At 36.2% G+C, this 26,612-nt stretch overlaps 1 protein-coding gene across 5 annotated transcripts in view; it reads right to left on the bottom strand.

The window, feature by feature from the left end:
* Positions 1-1,302: 1,302 nt before the first annotated feature.
* ZNF326 (zinc finger protein 326) overlaps positions 1,303-26,612 on the bottom strand; it is a 37,394-nt gene continuing 12,084 nt past the window's right edge. For 3 of the 5 annotated variants that reach the window (XM_060090087.1, XM_060090088.1, XM_060090089.1), the window contains 8 exons: positions 25,413-25,818; positions 22,863-23,061; positions 15,910-16,021; positions 13,606-13,753; positions 12,364-12,463; positions 8,345-8,475; positions 6,760-6,855; positions 1,303-2,052 (listed from right to left, as the gene is read on the bottom strand). In XM_060090087.1, coding sequence (XP_059946070.1) covers positions 1,693-2,052; positions 6,760-6,855; positions 8,345-8,475; positions 12,364-12,463; positions 13,606-13,753; positions 15,910-16,021; positions 22,863-23,061; positions 25,413-25,818 — 1,552 coding nt within the window. In that variant the 3' untranslated portion in view covers positions 1,303-1,692. The remainder of the gene's footprint in view (positions 2,053-6,759; positions 6,856-8,344; positions 8,476-12,363; positions 12,464-13,605; positions 13,754-15,909; positions 16,022-22,862; positions 23,062-25,412; positions 25,819-26,612) is intronic. The other 2 variants (XM_060090090.1, XM_060090091.1) reach the window with 2 other exon arrangements.

Genomic DNA, 26,612 nt, shown 5'->3' with positions numbered 1-26,612 from the left:
CTATGTAAATTGTTGCCAGTGCTTGGCAAATTCAAGTTTTGCTTTTAGGAAGTTTCTGAAATTTTTTTTTCCCGAATATTTTCGATCTGCAGTTGGTTGAATCTGGGGATGTGGAACCTGGGGATACAGAGGGCCGCCTGCAATTCTAATCTCAAAGGCATCTATTCTCCTTTTACCTTAGCCCTTCCCCCAAATTTTAAAATAAAAGAGAAACAGGAGGGTCCATCAAGTCCTATTAGCTTTAAAATCTGAACTCCTGAGCACAAAGGCTCTCTGCAGCCTATTTAAGTAAATACAGACTCCTAGATAGGATCCAAATTTCTCCTGTTTTCAACTAAACTTCTCTTACTTGGCTCCAAATCCCTACAAGGGGATATAAATGTCTATTGGATTTTCCCATCTTAAAGATAAGCAAATCTAGCCCACAACAATAAACCCAAATTGACCTCAAAAATGTATTTTTAAAAGCTTTGTTGTATGCAAAAAGAGAAATTATCTGTGAAATTCTACAAATGCCCATACATTCATCCCCTTAATGCCTTAAAATTACTTGATATACCCATATGTTCACCCATTCAATGCCTCAAAATTTTGAGAAGATAATTTCACTGGAAGAGTCCCCCTCTCAAAAGAGACCAGAGTAAAGATTCAAATAAGAGCACTACATTTTTTAGTGACACAGATGGTCATTTGAAAATAGATAATCTATCAATCTCATTTTCTCTTTTAAATATGAAGCATATAAGCTATAAAAAGGAGAGAGAGATTCAAGAGAGAAATAATTCTTTTTAAAAAAGTGATAGTTTGCTTCTTGGTTCTTCAGCCAAAAACAGGCATGACAAAAGAACTAATATAACTATGAAAAATTATTTGTATTCAAATGTATTTCTAAGATTTCAAGATCTGACACAGGCACAGAGTAAAGGAATGAATTAAAACAAATATAAAAAGGTCAGTTACAGACTGACTTCTATTTGAAACATGTTTTAAAATATTTTAATCATACTTAAAAAAAAGTGAAGTACATTTTTTTAATTCAAGTCTTCCAATTATCTTAAAACACTTATAAGCTGAACTCATACATTAAGGCAAATCCTGATTTTATATACTCATTTAATGATGAATTCTGTTTCATTTTAAATTGCTAATCCAGGGAGAGAGTTTTTGTATAAAACATTTTATTGCTACAAAGGGAAACATGGTCACAAAAAGGCTTTAAGCGTATCTTAACGCAAATTACTATATTCAATGTCCAATGCAGTAAAAAAATACACAGAGCACAAAATACTTGCCCAATTCATCTCTTCTAGGGTAAGTATTCAAAACATTAATGCACACTTGAATATATACTCCCAAGAGCAGCATTTAAGTTCAAATGATTAGAATAGATACACTAACAATACACATCTGTTATCCTCAACACCAATAAAGTAATAAAAATTAAGCTTAAAAATTATACAAACAATTTATTGAATCTAAGTTAGGTAGCTATAAAAACTAAACTAAAATAGTCTTACCTTCATTTTATTAAACAAATGTCAAACATTTAGAAATTATATAAAACAAATTGTAATCTGTGGAATGCATGCAACATGGGTGTTAACTCTCATTTTAAACTACTGATATTCTTACCCTTTTCCACATTGGGACAGAAATTTAAAGCTTCTTTTAAAACTGACTAATACCTTATATTTAATTTTCTTCTGGTTGGTCAACGGGGAAGCTGACAGGCTCTTCCTTTGCTTCTTCTTCCTCTACTTCCCCTACTCCCTCTCCTTCTCCCTCTCCTTCCTCCACTGCCCCTACTTCCCCCTCTCCCTCTATGTCCCCTCCTTCCTCTGTGTCCCCCACTCCTTCTACTCCTCCACCTTCTCCCACTTCCTCTACTTCCTCCACTTCTTCTACTTCCTCTACTTCCCCCACTTCCTCTTCTTCTTCCTCCTCTTCCTCTTCCTCTTCTTCAATAGGTTCATCAATCTTTTCCTCCTCCTCCTCATCTCCTTCTATTTGCTGATCTTGAGAATGATCTTGAATTTCAAAGGGATTCTCACCCTAAAAACATGAAAAACAATAGCTTTTAAAGTCAGCACATTCATTTTTTATCAGTGAAATTTTTATTTGCTATACCATTAAAAATAAACACTATTTGAAACTTTTAATTTCAACTTATAACAAATTCATTTAATATTTGTTGAGTACTTATTTCATACCAATGTGGGTATATAAATTCCTGAAGTCATTACTTTATACTCCATAAAACAAAGCATATGAAGATTTATGTTCTACTTAATTACATCAATATTCAATGCACTACTGTTGCAAGTTCTCTTTACAAAATTCAAATGAAAATCAAGCACTTTTAAAAACTCAAATGAAAATCAGAAACGTATTAGGTATAATGCCTTACTTTTACTTTAAAAAAACAGACATCTTTAATTCACTAAACAGATACAATTTTAATATTTTAATTTATTTAAATACTTAAATTATGTATCTGGATGATGTCTCACAAATTGGAGCATATTAGAAGGCTATATTAATGATGTAAGAAATGAAGAGGCAATGAAGGTTTTTAAAGCAGGCAAGTATAAGATGGTACTACACTTTAAGATATTCCAGGTAGGAAGATGCAGGATGAATGGAAGTAGCAAGAGAAGAAATACTAGTGAGGGGGCTACTCTAATAGCCCAGGAAAGGAAAGGGTAAAAGATGTAGTGACACCATTAACAGAATGGATAAATTAAGACGGAGAAAGAGAAGCAGGTATATGCTATATATAATTGGAATTTAAGATGTCTAAATGTCCAATAGGCAACTATAAATCTGCAACTAAAAAAGAGAAGAGACTTCAAAATAAGATATTTAGATTTGTGAATTGCCTGCACAGAGTGAATAGTGAAGCCAGGTCTTAAATAGGAAAGCCCAGGGTAGGCTGAGAAAGTAAATAGAAAAAAAGGGCTGAGAATAAAACCTATGGAAAGTACATGGGGACAGAAGTTAGAAAAGGAATACTCAGTGCAGGAAGAAACTCAGGATAGTAAAATATCATCTGGCAAAACAAAGTTACAAGAATAAATCAATAGATCAACAGTGTCCAATGATACAAAGAGGTAACAGAAAAGAACTGAAAAAGTTCACTAAAGCTGATAAATATTAAACTGAGTAAGGGTACTTAAAGGATTTATTATACTATTCCCTTTACTTTTGTATGTTTAAAATAATAAACAATAAAATGTTAAAATTTTTTCTTTGAAAATTAAATTAAGTCACTGGTAATCTTAGAAAGAAGAGTTTCAAAAGTATGATGTAAATGGAAGTTGGACAGCAATGACTGCCCAAGAATGAATCTGCACAATTTCCTCCTAAGCTCTCAAAACACACAGGCCCAGGCCCATACTCCAATATTTTAATTTAATCAAGTACTGGAGCTCAAATTCCTGAATTAGTTTCAGACCTAAACTTTCTGAATCAAAGTGTCCAGGAAAGAAGTCTGGTAATCTGCATATTTAAGAAAGATTTAGGGATATCTTTATCGGAGAAGTCTGAGAAACCCTAATTCAGAAGGTCTTTTATAAGGGGCCTGGGTAGCTTTTTTATTTGATTTTAGCTTCACAGGGAATTCTAATCACACATCTCCAATTGGGAAATACAAGATTAAAGACTGAATAATATATAGAAAGCAAAGAGCACAATGCAGGTTAATTACCTTTTCAAATATGATAGTAAGAAAAGAGATAATAAGATAAGAAGGGCTAGAGTCTAGGAAAAGTCAAGTCATTTTTAGCTTAGGGAGCTCATAAGCATGTCTCTTTGGGGAAGAATAGTAAGATAATAAACAGGAAAAAAAATGAGATGAAAGTAAGGAGAGAGATAACTGATGAAACAAGAACACAGATGAAGGGCAAAAAAAGAGTGTTTTCCTTCACAAAAAACAATAAGGGTGAGAAAAAAGATACATAATTCTAAAGTAAAAAGGAGAAAAGTTATAGAGTTCACATCTAATGGTCCAACCTCCCTAAAGCAAGAGAAGAGATAAGAATATGGTAAGTGAAGGGAGTAAGAATGAAATCCGGATATGTGAAGAGTGGAAAGTTTGAAATAGTCACTACAGGAAGCACGTTACACTGAGTGATAATAAGTAAAATTGTGAATTGCAGTGAAAATCTGGCAAACATAGTACTGGCATAATTCCATGATATTTTTAGCAGGAAAGACAGTTAGTAAAGCTAACCATAGATGGCAGAGTTAAGAACTGGTAAGCAGGCTTCCCTGGTGGCGCAGTGGTTGGGAGTCCGCCTGCCGATGCAGGGGACACGGGTTCGTGCCCCGGTCCGGGAGGGTCCCACATGCCGCGGAGCGGCTGGGCCCGTGAGCCATGGCCGCTGGGCCTGCGCGTCCGGAGCCTGTGCTCCGCAGCAGGAGAGGCCACAACGGTGAGAGGCCCGTGTACCACAAAAAAAAAAAAAAAAAAAAAACTGTTAAGTGGTAGAACAACTAAGTAAAGAATTTTAGAATGGCAGCACTGCATTGTCGTAAGGGCTAACCATGAGTGTCCAGGCAGTGAAGGCAGAACATGATGATATAGCTGGAGAAGTGGGAGAAACTGATGAACTGATTATTTCACGGGGCAGATTAAAAAAGGTATTTTGTCATTCTGAGAGCACTTAAAGATGAAAGTATTTTAAAGCCATGACCAGAGATGATTATGAGCAGAGGATGTTCTGCAGACATCTAGAACAGCTAGGAACAGAGCAGACAGCAGGGAATAGAGCAGACAGGAATGCTGGACAAAAAATGCTGGACAAAGGACATCACTGAATCATGTGACACCGGTGCTTCTTGTATTTTAACATGTATATAAATCAACTGGGATCTTGTTAAAATGAAGATTCTTATTCAACAGGCCCAGATATGAACTGAAACTGTATTTCTAATGAGCTCCCAGGTGATGTCAATACTGCTGGATCCTTGGATCATATGCAGTAACAAGGTTCTAAAAGAGTTCTCCTCAGTTCAGGTACTTTCTCCACAAGATGCACATGAGCAAGACACTCCCACTTAGTGATGTCTCCCATTCCATGAAGTGACTCTAAAGTGTAGCCTGAAAACCCTACATAGAAATTCTAATTTGTATTCTTCTCTCATTAAAAATTACTTTCGGGCTTCCCAGGTGGCGCAGTGGTTGAGAGTCCGCCTGCTGATGCAGGGGATGTGGGTTCGTGCCCCAGTCCGGGAGGATCCCACATGCCGCGGAGCGGCTGGGCCCATGAGCCATGGCCGCTGAGCCTGCGCGTCCGGAGCCTGTGCTCCGCAGCGGGAGAGGCCACAACAGTGAGAGGCCCGCGTACCGCAAAAAAAAAAAAAAAAATTACTTTCATACATCGATAGAAACCATTAACTTCTCAAAAGTTTGTGATACAGCAAGGATAAAAAATTTAGTATTTCCTAATTTAGCTATGGTGCTTTAATCTTTCTGATGTCATATCTCCCACAAAATTGGATTTCAATTAGGGCTGCATTCTCTTTTTAAAAGTGGTGTCAAGAGTGCAGTAAACAGTGCCAAATAGGACAAATCAGAAAACAGGGCCCTCAGGAACAAGCTGAAAGAACTGAGATTTATTCAGCTTGTAAGTCATCTGGTGAGGAATAATTTAATGATCACTAAATATATATATTTATATTAGATATACATATATAACAATTTAATGATCATCAAATAGTACCTATTAATCACAACAGCCAAATTAAACAAAACTTCTCTAATTTATAAAATATTTAGTTACTAATGTAAATAACACTTTTGTAAATCTTCAACATAACAGGCTCACTTCAGTGCAGGATGATTTTAAATGAGGTATTATTTTATGAAGACTCAAAAACTAACCTTTAAAAATTTCTATTAATTTCCTGAATAATAATAAGTTTCTTATTTATACAATAAGTGCTCATAATATGTAAAGAAGGATTACTGGAATAATATATGTCAAAAATCCTGAGAAGCAGTAGGCCAGGTATACCTAACTGTTCACCTCTGAGTTTCCTAACATTAGAAGCAAACCTCTTTCCTCCTGGCCTCCTGATTCTCTGAGGGAGCTTTTTTCTGAAGCAACATATCTGATCTTCCTACTTCCCCTCCAACTTTTATCCAAGGTAGAGGAATGACTTATCTAATTGGTAGACTTAGAAAAAGAAATACAAATTGGATACATCATTCCTCTTTGGAGTTTCTCTTTGCTAGGAAGACCCAAAAGAGGGGAAAGAAGGGACTGAGTTGGGCATCAAGACCCTCTTTTGCATCTTCTTAGCAACAGAAAGGGTACATTCTACTCTGTTCTATGCCATGTGATAGACTAGGAAAACCCTGTTGCTGTCCAGCTGAACCAGTAACAGAAGTTGCAGGGAGGTGAGTCTGTCTAGGAGTGAAATACTAGACTATCTAAGACATATCCACCAAGTCACTCTTGTTTTTAAAAAATCAAGGATAATATTGGGTCTGACATTTGGGTCTTCTATCAGACTCCTGTGTATCTCTCAAATGACCCAGAGCTAGAAAGGCGATGAGAAAGGAATGGTTTATTGATCCCTCCCCCAATAAATCCCAATAATTAGGAAAAAAGGTATTTTTTTACCTATATGTACAATATTAAGTAAAATTCTCCTCATTCTGTACTATATTAAACACCACAAAGAGTTACCATAACATCATTTAACTATTACAATACTACAATATAACCTGAAGTTTTTGCACTAAAATCTTACCTTAATAAAACGTTCATATCGCGCCTTCACTATTGGATTATTTAAAATGCTTGTAGCAGTCAAGACACTCTCTCTTTTTATTTGTTCCTTATAAGCCTATGAAAAACAGAACACACTGAGATACTTGAAAACCATGCCATGAAAAATATTTCCTTAATTAAAATGACTGCATGCTCGAATCCTTAGAATTAAATGACTTATTTTCTGGCAAATTAAGCTATAAAGCAACAATGGCTACTGTGACCACAATCTAAATCATCTATGAATTAAAACAATGAAGATTCAAAAAGCCAATCAACTTCAGCAAAAAACAGTCACTAAACACTCTAAGTCTGGGTCTACTGAACAGTTGCTTTCTCTCCTTTTCATGCTACATCCAACTCCCCCAGCCCCAGCTACTCCAACTATTCATTTTCACACTATCAAAAAAAGAAAGACTAATTTTTCATACTGCTAGAGTAATCAGTCTTTCTCTGGGCTGTAAATAGTACAAGAATGTATTATACAAAGGAGGAAAGGTAATAAAATGGAATGTCTAATTGCCAAAAAGGTGTCAAGGGAATATCAAAAAAGAAAGGACAAAGATTTAAAAAAAGATTGTACGTGCTCAAAGTGGCTAAAAAAATCTGAGTTAAATGAGGTTCATGTCAATACAAAATATGAATTTAAGACTCAGGAATGCTCTATTTAAAACTTAAGTCTTTAATATTTGAATTTTTAATTTGCTTTTCAAACAAACTAATTTCTCACAAAGTAAATATTTTTATTTGAAATAAATTTGACTAAATAAAACCAATACAGAAGCAGAAATATACTAATCAAGAAGAAAATAGTAAATTTTTCCTAGAATTTTTGAGTAAATTCTACTAAAAACATAATAATACATAGTAACTGGTAATCCTACTTTTTAAATTTATTTTTCCCAGTCATCAGAATGTATGCTATACAGCTCGGTGCTTTGTGACCGCCTGGAGGGGTGGGATGGGGAGGGTGGGAGGGAGGGAGATGCATGAGGGAAGGGATGTGGGAACAGATGTATATGTATGACTGATTCACTTTGTTATAAAGCAGAAACTAATAAAAAAAAATGTATGCTATAATCAAGTCTTTCTTTTTTGTTCTAAAATACACAAACACACACTCATAAAATCATTTTGTACCAGGTTTAAAAAATGTTAACAATAAAAAGAACCGTTCAACAACAGCTATGATTTCCTGAATGCTAACTATGTGCCAGGCACAACTTTAAGTGCCTTTTATATTTTAATTAACCTAATCCTTAATCGGTCACATAAGAGAAGAGCGATTATCCATCCTCATTTTATAGATAAGGAAACTTAGACAAAGAAAAGTTTATTACTTGCTTAACACATGTATGTACTGAACCAGGATTCAGAGAAGTCTTGCTCCAGAGCCCACAATACTATACTTAACCACTATATTACACTAAGTATCTTTACAGTAATTCACTCATGAGATTAACTGGATTGTACACAAGTAGGTAGGTGTGAGACAACAGCCTTTAAACGGCAATAAGGGATTAATGAACAATTCAATGACTTCAGTAAGACAAATTAAAACTTGCCTGCTTCCCTTTGATATGATCAGGAGATTTTAAGTGCTGCTGAACTGAGCTATGTAAAGCAGGGATATACACACTGCAAGCACTGCAGTGAACAGTCTCTACTTTCATCATGTGATCATCTGCAGTAACACCTACAAAAGAAATGCAACTATTAATAAGAAAAGTAATGATTCACATACTTCTGACAAATCAAGTTTTCACTATTTCATTTCCATGATTATTTATACCCCTTATTCCAAAAAAAGGATCAGAGTATACAGGTAGAGTTCTTTTGCCGTATCTCATACATCTGCATATATAGACTGAAAACTATATGGATAAAAGATTAAAATTATAAAGTATAATTATATTTCCTAACCCTGTTATATACATTGATGCTCTGAGGTCTATAAGTCCAACCCCAAAAAATATAATATAAAAAAAAGAGTTGATTTTCTAGTAAAATAAGTATTTCCATGCTTATGAATGTGGGTGGGTAGGGATTGGAAAAATATGTCAAAATTGTATTCATAAGGAACAAAAACATGTTAGATCTTAAAAATGTGACTGAGGTGTATTACAGGTGAAGGCTACTTTATATGTTTTTAACACCTATTTTATTTGTTGATTTCTGCACATCCCAATAGAGAGTAGCAGCTTTGGCTCCCTGGCTTATCACTGTATGTTTGGCTCTTAGCAACAGTGCCTGACACATAATAGGACCTCAGTAAATATGTTAAATTAATAAGTTATATGTATAGTCACAGGAATTTTCTTTAAATGCTATACATGAAAAACTGTTGGGAACACACCAGTTTCCTTGGAATTGTATCACTTTTAAAGAACCATGTATTTTTTTATGTTGAAAAAATTGACTTGGCTCTTCCTTTGGGCAACTGAACTTATCATGACATTCGATTAAGAAAACAGTAGACGGGCCTCCCTGGTGGCGCAAGTGGTTGGGAGTCCGCCTGCCGATGCAGGGGATGCGGGTTCGTGCCCCGGTCTGGGGGGATCCCATATGCCGCGGAGCGGCTGGGCCCGTGAGCCATGGCCGCTGAGCCTGCGCGTCCGGAGCCTGCGCGTCCAGAGCCTGTGCTCCGCAACGGGGGAGGCCACAGCAGTGAGAGGCCCGCATACCGCAAAAAAAAAAAAAAAGAAAAGAAAACAGTAGACAACATGTAGCTTAAATTAAATAAAAAGATCCCCATGATCTTATATTTCATTCTTGAAGTAACATTTTAAGGTACTAGTACTGTGACCATCTGTATCTGCCGGATGCACATCTGCAGATTCAACCAACCATGGCTGAATTTTTTAAATAGAAAATATTTAATACTCCAATAAAGATGTTAAAATATATATATATATTTAAAATAAAAAAGGTAGAAAATATTTTTTAAAAATTCCAGAAAGTTCCAAAAAGCAGAATTCCATGCTGACAATTATTTACACAGCATTTATACTGTATTAAGTATCATAAGTAATCCAGAGATGATTTAAAGTATATAAGAGGACATTCATAGTTTATATGCAAATACTACACCCATTTTATATAAGGGACTTGAGCATCATGGATTTTGTTATCTGCAGGGAAGTCCTAGAACCAATCTCCGTCAGATACATAAAGACAACTGTCTATGCAAGGGAAGGATATAAGAGAAAATGGCACTTTCCAGGAATTACAAGTAATTCAATATGGCTGGGGCACAGACTATAAAGAAGGGACAACAGGGAAAAACAGCAGGGCCTAGATCATGAACAGCTTTGTGTGCCATGTCTAGGAATCTGAACTTTATTCTGTGGAGGATGGGGAAGCCACTGAAAATTCCTGAAGTAATAAAATCATGCAGTAAAATTAAAGATAAGAAAGACTAAAAGTAAGGAAACTGGTTAGAAAAATACTGTAACTGCCAAGATAACAGATAAAGCTTTGAACAAATTCAATATTTAAAGAGGAAGTAAAGAAACAGACTTGGTACATATTTAAAAGATAGAACCAAAAGAACACAATGCTACAGACATAGTAAAGGTGAGTACTAAGATTAACTTCAAAGTTCTGGTTTTGATGATGGGGCCTCTCTCCAAGATAAATGAGGAGATATTTGTTAAGTTTTTGTTTTGTTTTCTTTTTGGGGTGGAGGACGCTCAAGGGGAGGATAAATTTTTTGGATATGTTCACTTTGTGAGACTGCTAAAGAGAGATATCAGTAGGCAGTTGCATGTAGGAGATTGGAGTTAGAAGAGATCTGTGCTTAAGATATAGGTCTATAAGTAATCAACATACAGACGTTGATTTAAACTCTGTATGTAAATTAATTCATCAGGAAGATATATAAAGAGAGATGATAATGGGGCTGACAATACTGAAAAATACCAACTTCCAAAAGTTTAGTAGAGAAGGAAAAGCACAAAGAATAAAAATGACAAGGTGGGGCTTCCCTGGTGGCGCAGTGGTTGAGAGTCTGCCTGCCGATGCAGGGGACACGGGTTCGTGCCCCGGTCCGGGAAGATCCCACATGCCGCGGAGCGGCTGGGCCCGTGAGCCATGGCCGCTGAGCCTGCGTGTCCAGAGCCTGTGCTCCGCAACGGGAGAGGACACAACAGTGAGAGGCCCGTGTACCGCAAAAAAAAAAAAAAAAAAAAAAAAAGAGAAGGGAATAAAGAAAACATCAGGGCACTGAGATACCACAGAAACCAAGGGAGGAAACAGATTCACAAAGAATACAGTTATCAGTGGAAAATGTTGCAAAAGAAAGATAATGATTCAAAAGAAATACTGAAGTTGGTGTTGGTAACCTCTGTCACAGCAGTTTCAGTAGACTAATGGTAGCAGAAACTTGTCTGCTGTGGGTAAAGTAATAAATGAGAATGAAAAAAGAGAGACCAGTGTGGACTATGCTTAAAGAAGTGTGGTTGTTTAAACAAAGGCGGGTTTTAGAGGAACTAGTGTCTATGTTTTTTTTCTTTTCCTTTGGGGCTTATGAGAAGGGATGAGAGAGACAGAGGACATACAGAAGTACAGGCGGCCCTCTGTATCCATGGCTTCTGCATCCATGGACACTGGAGAGCCAACTATGGGACTTGAGCGTCTGCGGATTTTGGTACCTGAAGCAGGTTCTGAAACCAATCTCTCTCAGAACCTAGGGACAACTGTATCTTCCATGTGGAGGCAAAGCTGAGTTTTCCTCCATGAAGGAAATGAAGTGAAAGACGTAAGGGCAGGTAGTGATAAAGTTGTAAGCATGAGAACAGGAATCAAAGGATTCCATTTCTGATAACCCACTCAGGCCTACCACATATGACTATGTACTATATCACTCTACTGCAGTGGTCCCCAACCTTTTTGGCACCAGCGACCGGTTTTGTGGAAGACAATTTTTCCATGGACGGGGTGGAGGAGGGATGGTTTCGGGATGTTTCATGTAATACATTACATTTATTGTGCACTTTATTTCTATTACATTGTAATATATAATGAAATAATTATATAACTCAACATAATGCAGAATCAGTGGGAGCCCTGAGCTTGTTTTCGCTTGTCACTCACTGATAGGGTTTTGATATGTCTGCAAGCAATTGATTTATTATGGTCTCTGTGCAGTCTAACCTCTCTGCTAATGATAATCAGTATTTGCAGCTGTTCCCCAGCACTAGCATCACCACCTCAGCTCCACCTCATATCATCAGGAGTTAGATTCTCACAAGGAGCGCGCAGCCTAGATCCCTCGCATGCACAGTTCACAGTAGGGTTCGAGCTCCTATGAGAATCTAATGCCACCGCTAATCTAACAGGAGGAGGAGCTCAAGCGATAATGCAAGCGATGGGGAGTGGCTGTAAATACAGATGAAACTTTGCTCGCTTGCCCACCGCTCACCTCCTGCTATGCAGCCCGGTTCCTAACAGGACACAGACCAGTACTGGTCCATGACCCAGGGGTTGGGGACCCCTGCTCTAATGGGCATCATTTACACTGAAATAGGTTATGGTATATAAAATATATATGTAAATTTCTAAATTAATTTGTTTAAATACTTACCTTCCATAACATCTTTTTCAATTATTTTGACTACTTCTGTTTGATTATTTGTCTGTTGCTTACGAATAGATGTTTTCTTGAATTTATTTACCATACATTCCTAGAAAACAAAATAGAAAGAATCCAAAAAGTTTTCGGTGAGCATATAGTATAGGCCTGGCACCATGCTTGGCCTATGGAAGATAACAATATCTGTTATATAAGAACTAGTAAATGTTCTCAAGAAGCTTACAATTTAGTTGGAAAGACTACTATAAAGTACCAAGAAACTACAAAAAGTATTTACTTTTCAAGATGTATTTTAGGCACACAGAGAGAGAGTGATCGAAGACAGCTGAATAGGCAAGAGATCTTCTCAGAACAGGTGAATATTAAAGTCCTAAATAACAGTTAGGAACCAGTTAAACAAAATTACAGAAAGAAATTTTAATTAAGGTACACAATTCTGCAAGGATATAGAGGAGTAAATGATCCCTGTACTTCTAACCTTCTAACAACTCCACCTCTTTTGCCCAAATTAATTGTATGTACAGTTAGCAGTCCAGATCCAGCCCTGGCCCCAACTATCCACCCCTTCTCCAAGCCACTTCTGCCTACACCATCACTCTGGGGCCTTCTACTTAATAGTGTCATCTGTGTAAGTGTGAGTGTGTTCAATTTCCAATTATTGTTAGTTCACTAAGGGGAGTGTCTTTGTCTTCAGTGCCTGAACAGCACCTTCCGTAAGTACTCAAGAAAAACTGTTGAACTGATGACCACATTCTGATAATATAAAGGACACTAATCAAACACCAGGCTCTCTGGCTCCGAATTCAGACTTCCATTTATTGAAAGTCACTGAACTGCGCTGAGCATGATCTTTTAGGATAAAGAGGAGTTAGTATAAGGTTGAAATGAAATATGAAGAAAAGTACCCAGCACAACACCAGGTACACAGAAGACTGTTAATAGATGATAGCTGATTCTGTATCAATAAACAGCTGTTAAAGGAATTTTTTTTCTGACACCTCTGCCAGAAACTACTGTGAAAAATGTAAAATGTACTCTCAAATAACAAATCTAAAATCTATGAAAGAGGAATTCACATCTACTTCTGAGCTAATTTTAAAACAACCCTTTCTTCAAGTGAATAGTATATTAAATTCTTAGATACATAAAATGGGAGAAAGATGGGAAACTATGAAAATATAAGAAATTCAAATGTCAGATAAAGTGCTTCTCACTTCAAAAACAGCTACTTACATGCAAAAACTCCATAACTACTTTGTCGAATTTGGTTTGTTTTTGAATATGATCTAATGTTTCCTGGTGTGAAGAACTTTCCAGATGCAGTTCAATATCTTTTTCTTCAAATGTTCGAAATTTACAAAATGAACATGTGAATGCCATTCTGTAAGGGGAAAAAAAAGGTTTTCTTTAAATATTACCTTATTTACTTAGAAATTCATAAGACTATACCAATGAAATTAATTTTCCCAGCATAAATGATTTCCTCTCTTCTATTTAATGGTTGATTTAAATTTAGCTTAAGTCAGAAAAAGATAGTATCTAAGTACCTGTCTGGACACTGTTATTATACCAATTGGCATTGCTGGCCCACACTGGAGCTTCTGAGTATGAAAGATGAATCAATGAATCTACTTAATCTAATCCTAAACTATCCACTTCAAGTCTAGATCAGTTAGAAAGCCAGAGAAACTTCAAGCAGTATCAAGTTCCGAAGTTCTACTACTTATTTTACACTCTGTTCTATCCTCAAGCTTCCAAACCACTAAAGTAGTGACAACAAAGCCAGGTGGAACATCAGACAACCATAATTCTGTTAGAGCTCTTGGATGATCAAAAGTCCTGCCCTCTAAAAATCACTTCAGGATGACTAATCGGCCTGGACTGGACAAATGCACTCATTTAGAAGCTCAGGAGCCACTCCAGAATGAATTTTCCCTTTTTCTGCCATTTAATTATTCCTATCTCATATATTCTTGTAACTTCCTTTTCCTCAAATTACGACACTAGTTTCCTAATTGGTTTCTTTACGTCTCCATTTTCCAACTAATTCCTTACAGTACTATTATATTTATTTTCCTGAGTAAGATTATAGGATCTGATATCTACTGCTGGGTTTATTTCCTAGCACCCTTATGTGACCTCAGGCAACTTAACTTCTCTGGGCCTTAGTTTTCTTATCTTAGTAAGATGAAAACCCTCATAGAGGTGTTGGAGCATCCTCAGATTTTGGTATTTGAGGGTCGGGCGGGGGTGGGGGTCGGGTAGGAGGGGTGGTGGTCCTAGAACTAATCCACTGTGCGATGATTGTAAATATCAAAAAAAAAAAAATCAAAATCATTCCTATATATCTTTGTTTTTTTTTTTTGGCTCTGTTGGGTCTTTGTTGCTGTGTGGGGGCTTTCTCTAGTTGCAGTGAGCAGGGGCTACTCTTCATTGCGGTGCGTGGGCTTCTCATTGTGGTGGCTTCTCTTGTTGCAGAGCACAGGGCTCTAGGCGCGCAGGCTTCAGTAGTTGTGGCACGCGGGCTCAGTAGTCGTGGCTCGCAGGCTCTAGAGCACAGGCTCAGTAGTTGTGGCGCACAGGCCTAGTTGCTCCACGCCATGTGAGATCTTCCTGGACCAGGGTTCAAACCCATGTCCCCCGCACTGGCAGGCGGATTCTTAACCACTGAGCCGCCAGCGAAGTCCCATCCCTATATATCTTTGATCAAACCTTTTCATTTGACTCTCAGGAATTTTTTCACATCCGAATTGATGTATCTGCCTTTTCAAGGAAACAGGTTTTTGTTTTTGTTTGCTTAAACACAATACTTTATTGATTCTAAGACATATTTTTCCTTATTGCATCTCTGAAATCAGTCTGTATCATAAAATTAATGACATATCACAATCTCTTTTGGCCAGATAGATTATTGCTTGTGCATGTACAAAAATCAGGAATTCCAGTTTTAAAATCTGTAGAGTGACTGTCAGTGGCTTGAAAGTCCCAAGGACAATTATACAGCATTCTTTTAGACCCTGACAACCAAATAGCTGTGGGAGAGGTGGAGAGTAGCAAATTGAATATGTCAATATCCTTGAGACAGGAATCAAACATAGGCTAACTCTACACAACGACAGCACCAGCTTAAGACAACAATAATAACAGCTTTTTAAAAAATATCTTTTTTTTACTTTTTTCCAGTTTTATTGAGATTGACATATAACACTGTGTAAGTTTAAGATGCACAACATAATTATTTGATACATGTATCTATTGTGAAATGATGAGCAGAATGAGTTTACTTAACATCCAACACTTCACTAGTTATATTTTTTTCTTGTGATGAGAACTTTGGAGATCTACTCTCTTAGCAACTTCAAATATATATACAGTATTGTTAACAATAGTCACCATGCTGTACAATATATCCCCAGAACTTATTTATCTTATAATTGGAAGTTTGCACCTTTTGGCCATCTACTCAATTTTCCCACCCCCAAACCCCGGAAACACTTTTTTTATGAGTCCAATTTTCAGACTCTACTAAGCACAAACCTGTATCCATCTCCATATTTCTCACTGTTTTTTTCTCTTCTGCGCCTTTGTTTCTCTCGCCGAGCCTCAATTCGTCGCTTTTCTTCTTCTTCATTTTTAGGATCTGTTTTTGCTAGGGGATCAGACAAAAAAGTGAAAACTAAAAATCATTTTTCCATTCTCCTTTTCCAGTCCCCAGTTCATAAACTATAGACATACAAGATTTACTTGACAGTCATTATCTACATTGAACTCACCAGAAAAATCAGAATTTGAGATTACCCAGCATTTCTGAAACTTCATTCATGTGCATAACATCATCATGAACTTTGCCTATTTACTTCTCACCTATGTTATTATCTGCTACATATTTTTCTCTAGATCTGCTCATTTTTTCTTATCCTCATTTTAAGCAATAATATCCACATCACCTAAAATAATTTTGAATACCACACTCTGGGAAACACTGAAATAACCTGACCTTGCATGAATGTGGAAAAACAATGAGCATTAGAAAGAGAGCCTTGGATACAAAAACTCATTTATTATAGCAGCTCTCCCAAAATTTCTTAAAATGTATAAACTCTGAAACAAAAGCAGATTCTTCCTCTTCTTCTCAAAACATGCCTTAATGTGAATACACAGTACAAAATGTGCTATTTTAACCATTTCAAAGTGTACCATTTAGTGGCATTAAGTGCATCACAATATTGTGCAACCATCACCACTATTTAGTTCCAGAACTTTTTAATCACTCCAAAGAGAAACCAGTGAAGCAGTCACTAAAGCACCTGGTAAAACTACCAATCTGCTTTCTGTCTCTACAGATTTTCCTATTCTGGATATTTTATATAAACAAAGGATACAATACGTGGCCTTTTTTTGTCTGGCTTCTTTTATTTAGCATAATGTTTTCAAGGTTCACCCATGTGTTGTACCATGTATCAGTACCTCCTTTTTTTTTTTTTTTGCGGTACACAGGCCTCTCACTGTTGTGGCCTCTCCCGCTGCGGAGCACAGGCTCCGGACGCACAGGCTCAGCGGCCATGGCCCATGGGCCCAGCCACTCCGCGGCACGTGGGATCCTCCTGGACGGTGGCAAGAAACCATGTCCCCTGCATCGGCAGGCGGACTCTCAACCACTGTGCCATCAGGGAAGCCCCCTCCTTCCTTTTTATGGCTGAATAATATTCCATTGTGTGAATACACCACATTTTTTTCATCCATTCATCTGTTGATGAACATTTGGATTGTTTCCACCTTTTAACACTTGTGAATGATGCTGCTATAAACATTTATATACAACTTTTTGTTTGAATACTTCTTTTCAATTCTTTGAAGTAGGTATCTAGGAGTGGAATTGTCGGTTCATATGGTCAGTCTACATTTAATCATTTGAGGAACCACCAAACTGTTCCCCACAGCAGCTGCACCACTTTACATTCCCACCAGTAATGTATGAGGGTTCTAATTTCTCCACATCCTCGTCAATACTTGTTATTTCCCTTTTTTTATTTTTAAGGCCATCGACTTCACATCGTGTGAAGTGATATCTCATTGTATTAAAAGAAAAAGGTTCTTTCTTATAATACAATTAACTTTAGACTTAAAAAAAAACTCATCTGCCCTCAAATTTTCCTTTTATACACTGTTTATCCTTTTGGATTACCTTTGGAAAAATATCTAATACAAAATCATGAACACCTGGGGATTTCATAAACTTAACAGTAAACAAATATTAAGTACTTGCTATGCATACAGTAGGATGTTTCAAAACAATATAAAATACCCTAAAATTCAATATCTAGATTATTTTTCATCATTTTATAAGAGCTTAAATGTACATTATTATTTTATTAACCATTTTCAATATCCTCCTTCAGTTCCCCTCAAATCCTCACTCTGTAGAAAATCCACTTGTATATGACCTTAAACTAGAAGCAATTCCATTTCCCTTCATGTGCTAAAACTACAATATATGTTGTACCTCTATCCAAATGACTGAATATGGTTCCTTTCCTACTGCTTTTCAACAAATCATATAGTCTATATACTACAGTGTAGCAAGACTTTTTATTCCTAAATATTAAGCAGACATCTTTCAGAATGCCCACCTCATGCCTAACAGTGAAAGCCTGATTTGACTAAGGATTTTGGCTTCATTGTTAGTTATACTACATTGCTCTCTCAAGTTCTGCTAAAAAGAAAAAAAAAAGTTGGGTCACATATAGCTGCTTTAGTGGCAAATCAGTTTCTGAATCAAACTTTACAATATTTATTTAACTGTACCTACAAAATATATCTTTGAAATCTATCCCAAGAGGATCAACTGAATTGTCTAGTCTAGAGAGTACACAATTCAGTAAATAGCAATCTATCAACTAACACAGTATAAAAGTTATCCTTACTAACACACACTCTACCTATTATCAGGTTTCCTGAATTCCAGAATATTGCCATTTTTTACTAAATAATATAGATGTCCAATGCAAAGCATGGCAGGAAAGTAGATTTAAGAATAGTATTTAAACCATTCCTGAGTCTTGTATTATAATTTATAACTTTAAGGAAAAAAATCCAACATTTGCAATTTCAATTATTTTTTCAAATATGATACATTAAAATGTCTGTAATGTTGTAATTAGATTAAAAAAGACACTATCAAACTCTTAGAGGAAAACAGAGGCAGAACACTCTATGACATAAATCACAGCAAGATCCTTTTTGACCCACTTCCTAAAGAAATGGAAATAAAAACAAAAATAAACAAATGGGACCTAATGAAACTTCAAAGCTTTTGCACAGCAAAGGAAACTATAAACAACACGAAAAGACAACCCTCAGAATGGGAGAAAATATTTGCAAATGAAGCAACTGACAAAAGATTAATCTCCAAAATTTACAAGCAGCTCATGCAGCTCAATATCAAAAAAACAAACAACCCAATCCAAAAATGTGCAGAAGACCTAAATAGACATTTCTCCAAAGAAGATATACAGATTGCCATCAAACACATGAAAGGATGCTCAACATCACTAATCATTAGAGAAATGCAAATCAAAACTACAATGAGATATCATCTCACACCAGTCAGAATGGCCATCATCAAAAAATCTACAAACAATAAATGCTGGAGAGGGTGTGGAGAAAAGGGAACCCTCTTGCACTGTTGGTGGGAATGTAAATTGATACAGCCACTATGGAGAACAGTATGGAGGTTCCTTAAAAAACTAAAAATAGAACTACCATACGACCCAGCAATCCCACTACTGGGCCTATACCCTGAGAAAACCATCATTCAAAAACAGTCATGTACCAAAATGTTCATTGCAGCTCTATTTACAATAGCCAGGACATGGAAGCAACCTAAGTGTCCATCAACAGATGAATGGATAAAGCAGATGTGGCATATATATACAATGGAATATTACTCAGCCATAAAAAGAAATTAAATTGAGTTATTTGTAGTGAGGTGGATGGACCTAGAGTCTGTCATACAGAGTGAAGTCAGTCAGAAAGAGAAAAACAAATACTGTATGCTAACACATATATATGGAATCTAAGAAAAAAGAAAAAAGTTCATGAAGAACCTAGGGGCAAGACGGGAATAAAGACACAGACCTACTAGAGAATGGACTTGAGGATATGGGGAGGGGGAAGGGTAAGCTGGGACAAAGTGAGAGAGTGGCATGGGCATATATACACTACCAAATGTAAAATAGATAGCTAGTGGGAAGCAGCCGCATAGCACAGGGAGATCAGCTTGGTGCTTTGTGACCACCTAGAGGGGTGGGATAGAGAGGGTGGGAGGGAGGGAGGTGCAAGAGGGAAGAGATATGGGAACATATGTATATGTATAACTGATTCACTTTGTTATAAAGCAGAAACTAACACACCATTGTAAAGCAATTATACACCAATAAAGATGTTTAATATATATATATATATATATCTTATTTTTAAAACTGGATGTAAAAAATTTGAAAAACTGGACTAGAAAAATTTGCAATATTCATTCATTACAATGATCTTAACCTCCTCCAGTCCCAACAAGATTAGGCAAGCAAATAATAATTCTAAAGAACAGAGTAATTTTTGCCCCCTTGCAATATTACCTAACTTGAAAAGATAAAATGCTTTTCAGTCATCAAGGCAAAAATAAAATAAATATAAAAAACAAAAAATAATTCAGTGTACAGTCAAAAACAGGCAAAGTATTTATTGTATATTATTTTGTTATTATGTCTTCACAAAGAATGCTGAGAAAGACATTTCCTTATCTTTTATTTATGTATCCTCTTGACAATCTAATTTGGTCAAATGTACTTGATTTCATTTAGAGATACATTACAAAGTTAAATAAAATACAATGACGGAGAAAAGAAACAGAGTAATCTGGCTCTGAACTTTTTTTTTTAAGATTTATTGAGATATAATTCAGTATAAACCATACGATTCATCCATTTAAAGTATGTAATCCAATGTTTTTCAGAACATTCACAGATATGTGCAAACATTACCATAATCAATTCTAGAACATTTTCATCACCTTACAAAGAAATCTGGTACCCTAGTATTACTTCCTACACACCCCACAGCCCAAAGCAACCACTAATCTACTTTCTATCCCTACAGACTTCTGTATTCTACACTTTCAAATGAAAAGAATCATATTATGTGGACTTTTGTGACTGGCTTCTTTCACTTCATTACTCTTTTCAAAGTTCATCAAAGTTGTAGCATGTATCAGTGCTTCATTTCATTTTATGGCTGGAAAATATTCTACCATTCTATTCTGTATGGACATACCACATTTTGTTTATCCATTCATCCACTGATGAGCATTTGGGTTGTTTCTACCTTTTGGCTACTGTGAACAATGATGTTGTATGTATCCGTACACAAATTTTTGTGCAGACATATGTTTTCATTTTTCTTGGTATATACCTAGGAGTGGAACTGCTGGATCATATGGTAATTTGTGTAACCATTTGAGGAACTGTTTTCCAAAGTGCCTGGGCCATTTTACATTCCCACCAGTGGTATAAGAAGGTTCTGATTTCTCCACATCCTCACTAAGACTTGTTATTATCTTTTGGATTCCAGCCATCCAGGTGAGTATGAAGTGGTATCTCATCGTGGTCCTAATTTAAATTTCCCTGCTAACTAACTGTTGGGCACTTTTTCATGTGCTTATTGGCTATCTGTATATCTCTTTGGGGAAAATGTCTGTTCAGATGCTCTGCTCACTTTTTTCAATTGGGCTATTTGTCTTTTTATTGAGTTTAAAAATTCTATATATTCTAGACACCAAGTCCCTTATCAGATATGTAATTTGCAAAGATTTTCTCCTACTCTGTGAGCTGTCTTTTCACTCTCTTGATGGTGTCCTTTGAAGCCCAGAAGTTTTTAATTTTGATAAAGTCCAATTTACCTATTTTTTATTTGGTTGCTCATTCTTTTAGTGTCATATCTAAGAATTCCTTGCCAAATCCAAAGCCATGAAGACTTACCCCGTTTTCTTCTGAGAGTTTTATAGTTTCAGTCCTTGCATTTAGGTGCTGCATTTTAGCTTGTGCATGTGGCAATCCAGTTGTTCCAGCACCATTTGTTGAAAAGACTATTCTCTCCTCATTGAATAATTTTAGCATTTTTGCTAAAATAAATTTGACCATAGATTTATGAGTTTATTTCTGGACTCTCAATTCTATTCCATTGATCTATATGTCTGTCCTTGTGCCAGTACCACTCTGTCTTGATTACTGTGGCTTTGTAGTAAGTTTTGATATCATGAAGTAATGAGTCTTTCTTATTTGTTCTTTTTTTAGGATTGTTTTGGCTATTTTAGGTCCCTTGCAATTCCCTATGAATTTTAGAATCAACTTGTCAATTTTTGCAAAGAAGTTAGGTGGCATTCTGATAGGGATTGGGCTGAATCAGTAGATCAGTTTGGAGAGTATTACAATCTTAATAATGTTAAGTCTTCTGATCTATGAACATTTATTTAGTATTCCATTTATTTAGATCCTTAATTTCTTTCAACAATGTTTTATAGTTTTCAAAGCATAAGTTCTGCACTTTTGGTTTTTTTTAATTAATTTATTTATTTATTTTTTGTTGTGTTGGGTCTTCATTGCTGCATGTGGGCTTTCTCTAGTTGCAGTGAGAGGGGGCTACTCTTCATTGCAGTGTGTGGGCTTCTCATTGTGGTGGCTTCTCTTGCTGTGGAGCACAGGCTCTAGGTGCATGGGCTTCAGTAGTTGTGGCATGCGGGCTCAGTAGTCGTGGCTTGTGGGCTCTGGAGCGCAGGCTCAGTAGTTGTGGCGCACGGGCTTAGTTACTCCACGGCATGTGTGATCTTCCTGGACCAGGGCTCGAACCCGTGTCCCCTGCACTGGCAGGCAGATTCTTAACCACTGCACCACCAGGAAAGCCCTGCACTTCTTTTGTTAAATTTATTCCTGAGTATTCAAATCTTCTTGATGCTAACTGAATTAAATTGTGTTCTTAATTTCATTTTCCGACTGGCTCTCAAGAAGAATACACAAAAGAATACATAGAATATACAGCTTTTCCTGGTACCAAGGACCATGAAAAATTTCTTGCCTTTGACCTCATGAAGGGGATTCTATGTAATGTAACATACCACTTCTTCAATAATATATCCAACAATATAACACCCAAGAAAGGAGTCTGAATCAAAATCATGTGTGAGGTCTTTTTAAAAATATACACATTCTGGCTCCACCCTAAATCAAGATTTAGCGAAGAGGGGTGAACCGGGGCATGTGAATTTAAAAAGTATCTTTCAGTAATTTTGATATCCATGACTGATTAGGGCATCTGCAGATCTGATTTCTACAACTGTAATTATTATACTGTTTCTCTATATAAACATGAAAAAATTATCTAAATGCACCGAGTTGAAAAAAAAAGTACCTTGAACCATAGCAAGGTTATGTTTTCTTACTTACTGGGTGATTTGCTGAGGCTCATCTTCTCCACAGGTTTTGCTAGCTTGGGTTTCTTGATAAAGGTTCCACCAGGCTTATTAAATGGTTGCATCATTTTTCTCTTTATTCCTCTTGCAGCAGTAACTGTCACATTGGTGGGTTTGTTTTGATAGTCAACAACAATTCCAGGTCTATGAATGCTTCCAAAATCACTCATATGCTGCAAATTTGTGAAATCAAGAAATATTAGCACAATATCCAAAGATAACATATGAATTCATATATAATTTACATTACCCATCTAAAATTTTTCACCTGAAAATTCCTCAGAATGTAACTAAATTTTACAAGTCCACTCTGAATAAATACATTGAAAAACTCTGTAAATTATTACATGAGCTCAAATCCACTGAATTAGTATTTTTATTTCCAGAAGAACAAATATGAATATTTCCTGTTTTTTGATTCTTACAATTCAAAATTACTTGAGATCATAAACAACATATGTGCCTGTCAGAATATTACCACTTGTACAACTCTCTGACAACTCCTCTTCAGAGTTCCTAATCGATGTTTTCCCATGAAAAGACCTTAAAAGAAATCTTTATTTTACTAAAACCTGGCTTAAAACTAAGATACACAAAGAAGACCATATTTGAAGTTTGAAGTAAAAAAAGATCCAGAAATGATTTAGGATTTCTCCCTGTTGAAAAAGGGATGAGAAGGCGAGATGGAACATTAGTATGAAATAGGAGAGTTAAAGCATAACCATGCATCAACTTCCAAGACACACTTCAGATAAAGAATTGCATCTGACGTTCCATTCACATTCTTACCTAGAGAAACATATTCTGACCCAGAAGCCCAAGAAGCAAAAGTTTACAGACGAAGAGTCATGCAACCAAACGACTCTTTGTGTCCCTTCCTCTTCTCTTGTCGTTAACAAAATCCACTACACCAAGAGGCCACATGTTCATAGAAATTTACTCTACTAACCCTACTTTTAGAAGATAAAGATTGAGGAGTAATCTGAAGAGAAGGATCCAATGGGAATTGTACAAGTGAAGATTAAAAAAGAAAGCCCTATTGGTTCATCTATGTCATTAACAGGAAGAAAGAAAGAAAAGTCCATTCCGACTAGAATGGTGGAAACAAAGAACAGGAATACCTGTTTTTCTATCATAAAAACAAAATTGATATTTGAGGTCTCATTGAGAAAAAAATTATTTGCCTAATGGAAAACGTTAAGAGTTTTCCAAATTTTCCAACTGGAATAGATTTTCAATTTCAAAACCCAAAGCCTATTATCCCAACTATTTTCAATTAATCTACAATCATGAAGCATGGTAGAATAGCAACATATCAGTTGCTTACATTTGTATATTATGCTTAGGAATACCTATCTAACCTAGCAGACTTGAATAAATTAGTGTTTCCAGGTAATTTACAGTCACATCAGAAAAATCTTCATCAATTATCCATTAAAGGTGCAATGCATTTTACATAAGTAAAGAGTAACTGTTATAAATGCAAAATTTCTACACAAGTATGACAAACTACACTGATGTACCAAAGGCTAGTGGGCAGTCAAAAGTATGTGCCCTACAGCATTTTTTATCAGAAGTACTTTCCTCTGCAAACAGAATATTAAGAGCAACTGACTTAAAAAAAATAAAACACTCCTCATGTTATAGCAAAAATACAATATTCTTTATAGGATCAAAGTGCATAATAACTCCACAATCTACATACCCTTACTAGGTAAAATTTCATGTCAGTCAAGTTACCTGAGAATGTAAGGCATAAATCTTTATACTATATATCCTGAAATTAAATACTTGAAGACTAGTCTATTTACTCATTTAAGCAGTAATTTACAAAATATTACTTCCTAGGAAGAAGCCGTAGACATGTTTATACAGGGAGGAAATTATTTCTCAATAGTAAAACTAGTGACACAGGTAAAACAGAACACCCAGCAATAGGACATACTGTAAGAGAGTAAGTTAGCAAAATTATACTGACCACAAGTCATCTACAATACATATCAACTTCTTCACCATGTAAACATGGCTAAGCTACCCTCAACTATCACCGACTTTTAGTCTCTTGTGTTTAACGTGAAATATGAAGCTTTGAAGAAATTCTACGTGCTAGAGTTTAGCAGCAAAATATACACATTTTATCATACATTGCACCTTTAACCTACTCAAAAACTCCAGAAGGGTTCATTACCTTTACATAATCCAAGAACTGTCCCACTAGCAAAATTGCTAGTGTTTACAAGGAAAAATGCAACTCCTTTTAACCCCTTTTAGACCAAACCTAATATCCTCACCTTTTTAATAAAGGGAGATTTGGCAAAACTTTATGAACAGTCATCTCACACTGCCAAGTATTTTCTGAGGTGGAAAAACTTTTATAGGCAACCTAAAAATTACGCTTAGGACTCAGCTTTTCTTCAAAATACACTGGGATGAACAGTGTTTATTCTAGTTGAAAACCATGGTCTTGAAAGGGTTTAAAAGAGTGACTAGTGAAAAGAATCTGAAAAGATTCTGTTGTACTTACTCCTCGGCCTCGGCCTCTGCCTGTTGATGGTCCTCCAAAAGCATCATAGTTTCTGCTTCCAAACGTACTTTCAGGATAAGCAGGCGTTCCTCTCCCCCGAGAGCCTACAGGTGCAGGCTTCATATGGGGTGAAGAAAAACTGCTGTAGGAAGAGTAATTCTCTCTTCCTCTGTCCTCCATAAACCCAGGCCTCAATTTTGAACGGGAGTAAGGTGCTTCCCAGCTAGACCCGCCCTGGTTTCTACCTCCGAAAGAGTCAAGGCTATTCCGGTAGGAGCTCTCAAATCGACCACCATAACTACCTCCGAAGCGGCTTTGTTCGGGTTCATTAAAACCATAGCCAGATCTGTACAGATCTCGCCCACCCAGAGAAGACCTGGAGTCGTAAGACTCATAAGGTCCAAACCTGGAAGAGTTGCACAGTGAGGGAAAAAACAAAAGTAAGCTTACTAATGTTAGACAATTCAAAAGACAAATTATCAGATGACATTTATCAACTAAAATTCATTTATACCATACTGGTTTGCACAGTTCTACTTTTGTTCACACTTGATTAGGGCTGGGCAGTTCAACATGAGACCAGATAGAAAGCTATCTGAGTCAGCGTTTAAATATGAATTGAGTTAAGTAAACCTTAGCTTAAAAATCTGCTTTTTGGCAGCTTTCTATTTTATTAGAAAGAAAAGATTTGTCTGTCATTATTTAAGCCCAGCCCTAGTCTTGGGAAAAGTCATTTGTTAAAGTTCACAAACTACTCAAACTTTCTTTGAATCCATCCCTAATACTGGAAAATACAAAATATTTACAATATTTTGGTTTTCAATAGGGACACAAATTGAAGACTACACAGATGTAGGCTACTTGTGACACAGAAGAAATCCATTTGCACCCCCAATAATCTATATGACAAAACTGCTTCATTGTGTCTACAGCAGTCAAAATTGGGAGAATTATCTGGTTATAAAGTTTGGCAACCTGCCAAACTTTGGTTAAGGTCAGTAATCAATCCTCAGTCACTTTTTACTTGTATACTAATAAATCTAACAAATCTAGAAGGATAAGCACATAAAATAGAACATAAAAGTAAAAGACCACCAACATATACCCTCTGCATATGAATTTTCAAGGCAGATTAGAAAGAATACATTTTATAAGGTCTTCAATTATTTGAAAAATTATTCCCTATTATCAAAAAATTAT

Source organism: Mesoplodon densirostris, chromosome 2, assembly GCF_025265405.1.
Source record: "Mesoplodon densirostris isolate mMesDen1 chromosome 2, mMesDen1 primary haplotype, whole genome shotgun sequence".
Lineage (NCBI taxonomy): Eukaryota > Metazoa > Chordata > Mammalia > Artiodactyla > Ziphiidae > Mesoplodon > Mesoplodon densirostris.
Note: the sequence above shows the minus strand (reverse complement) of the source record. Positions and strands in the feature narration are given on the sequence as shown.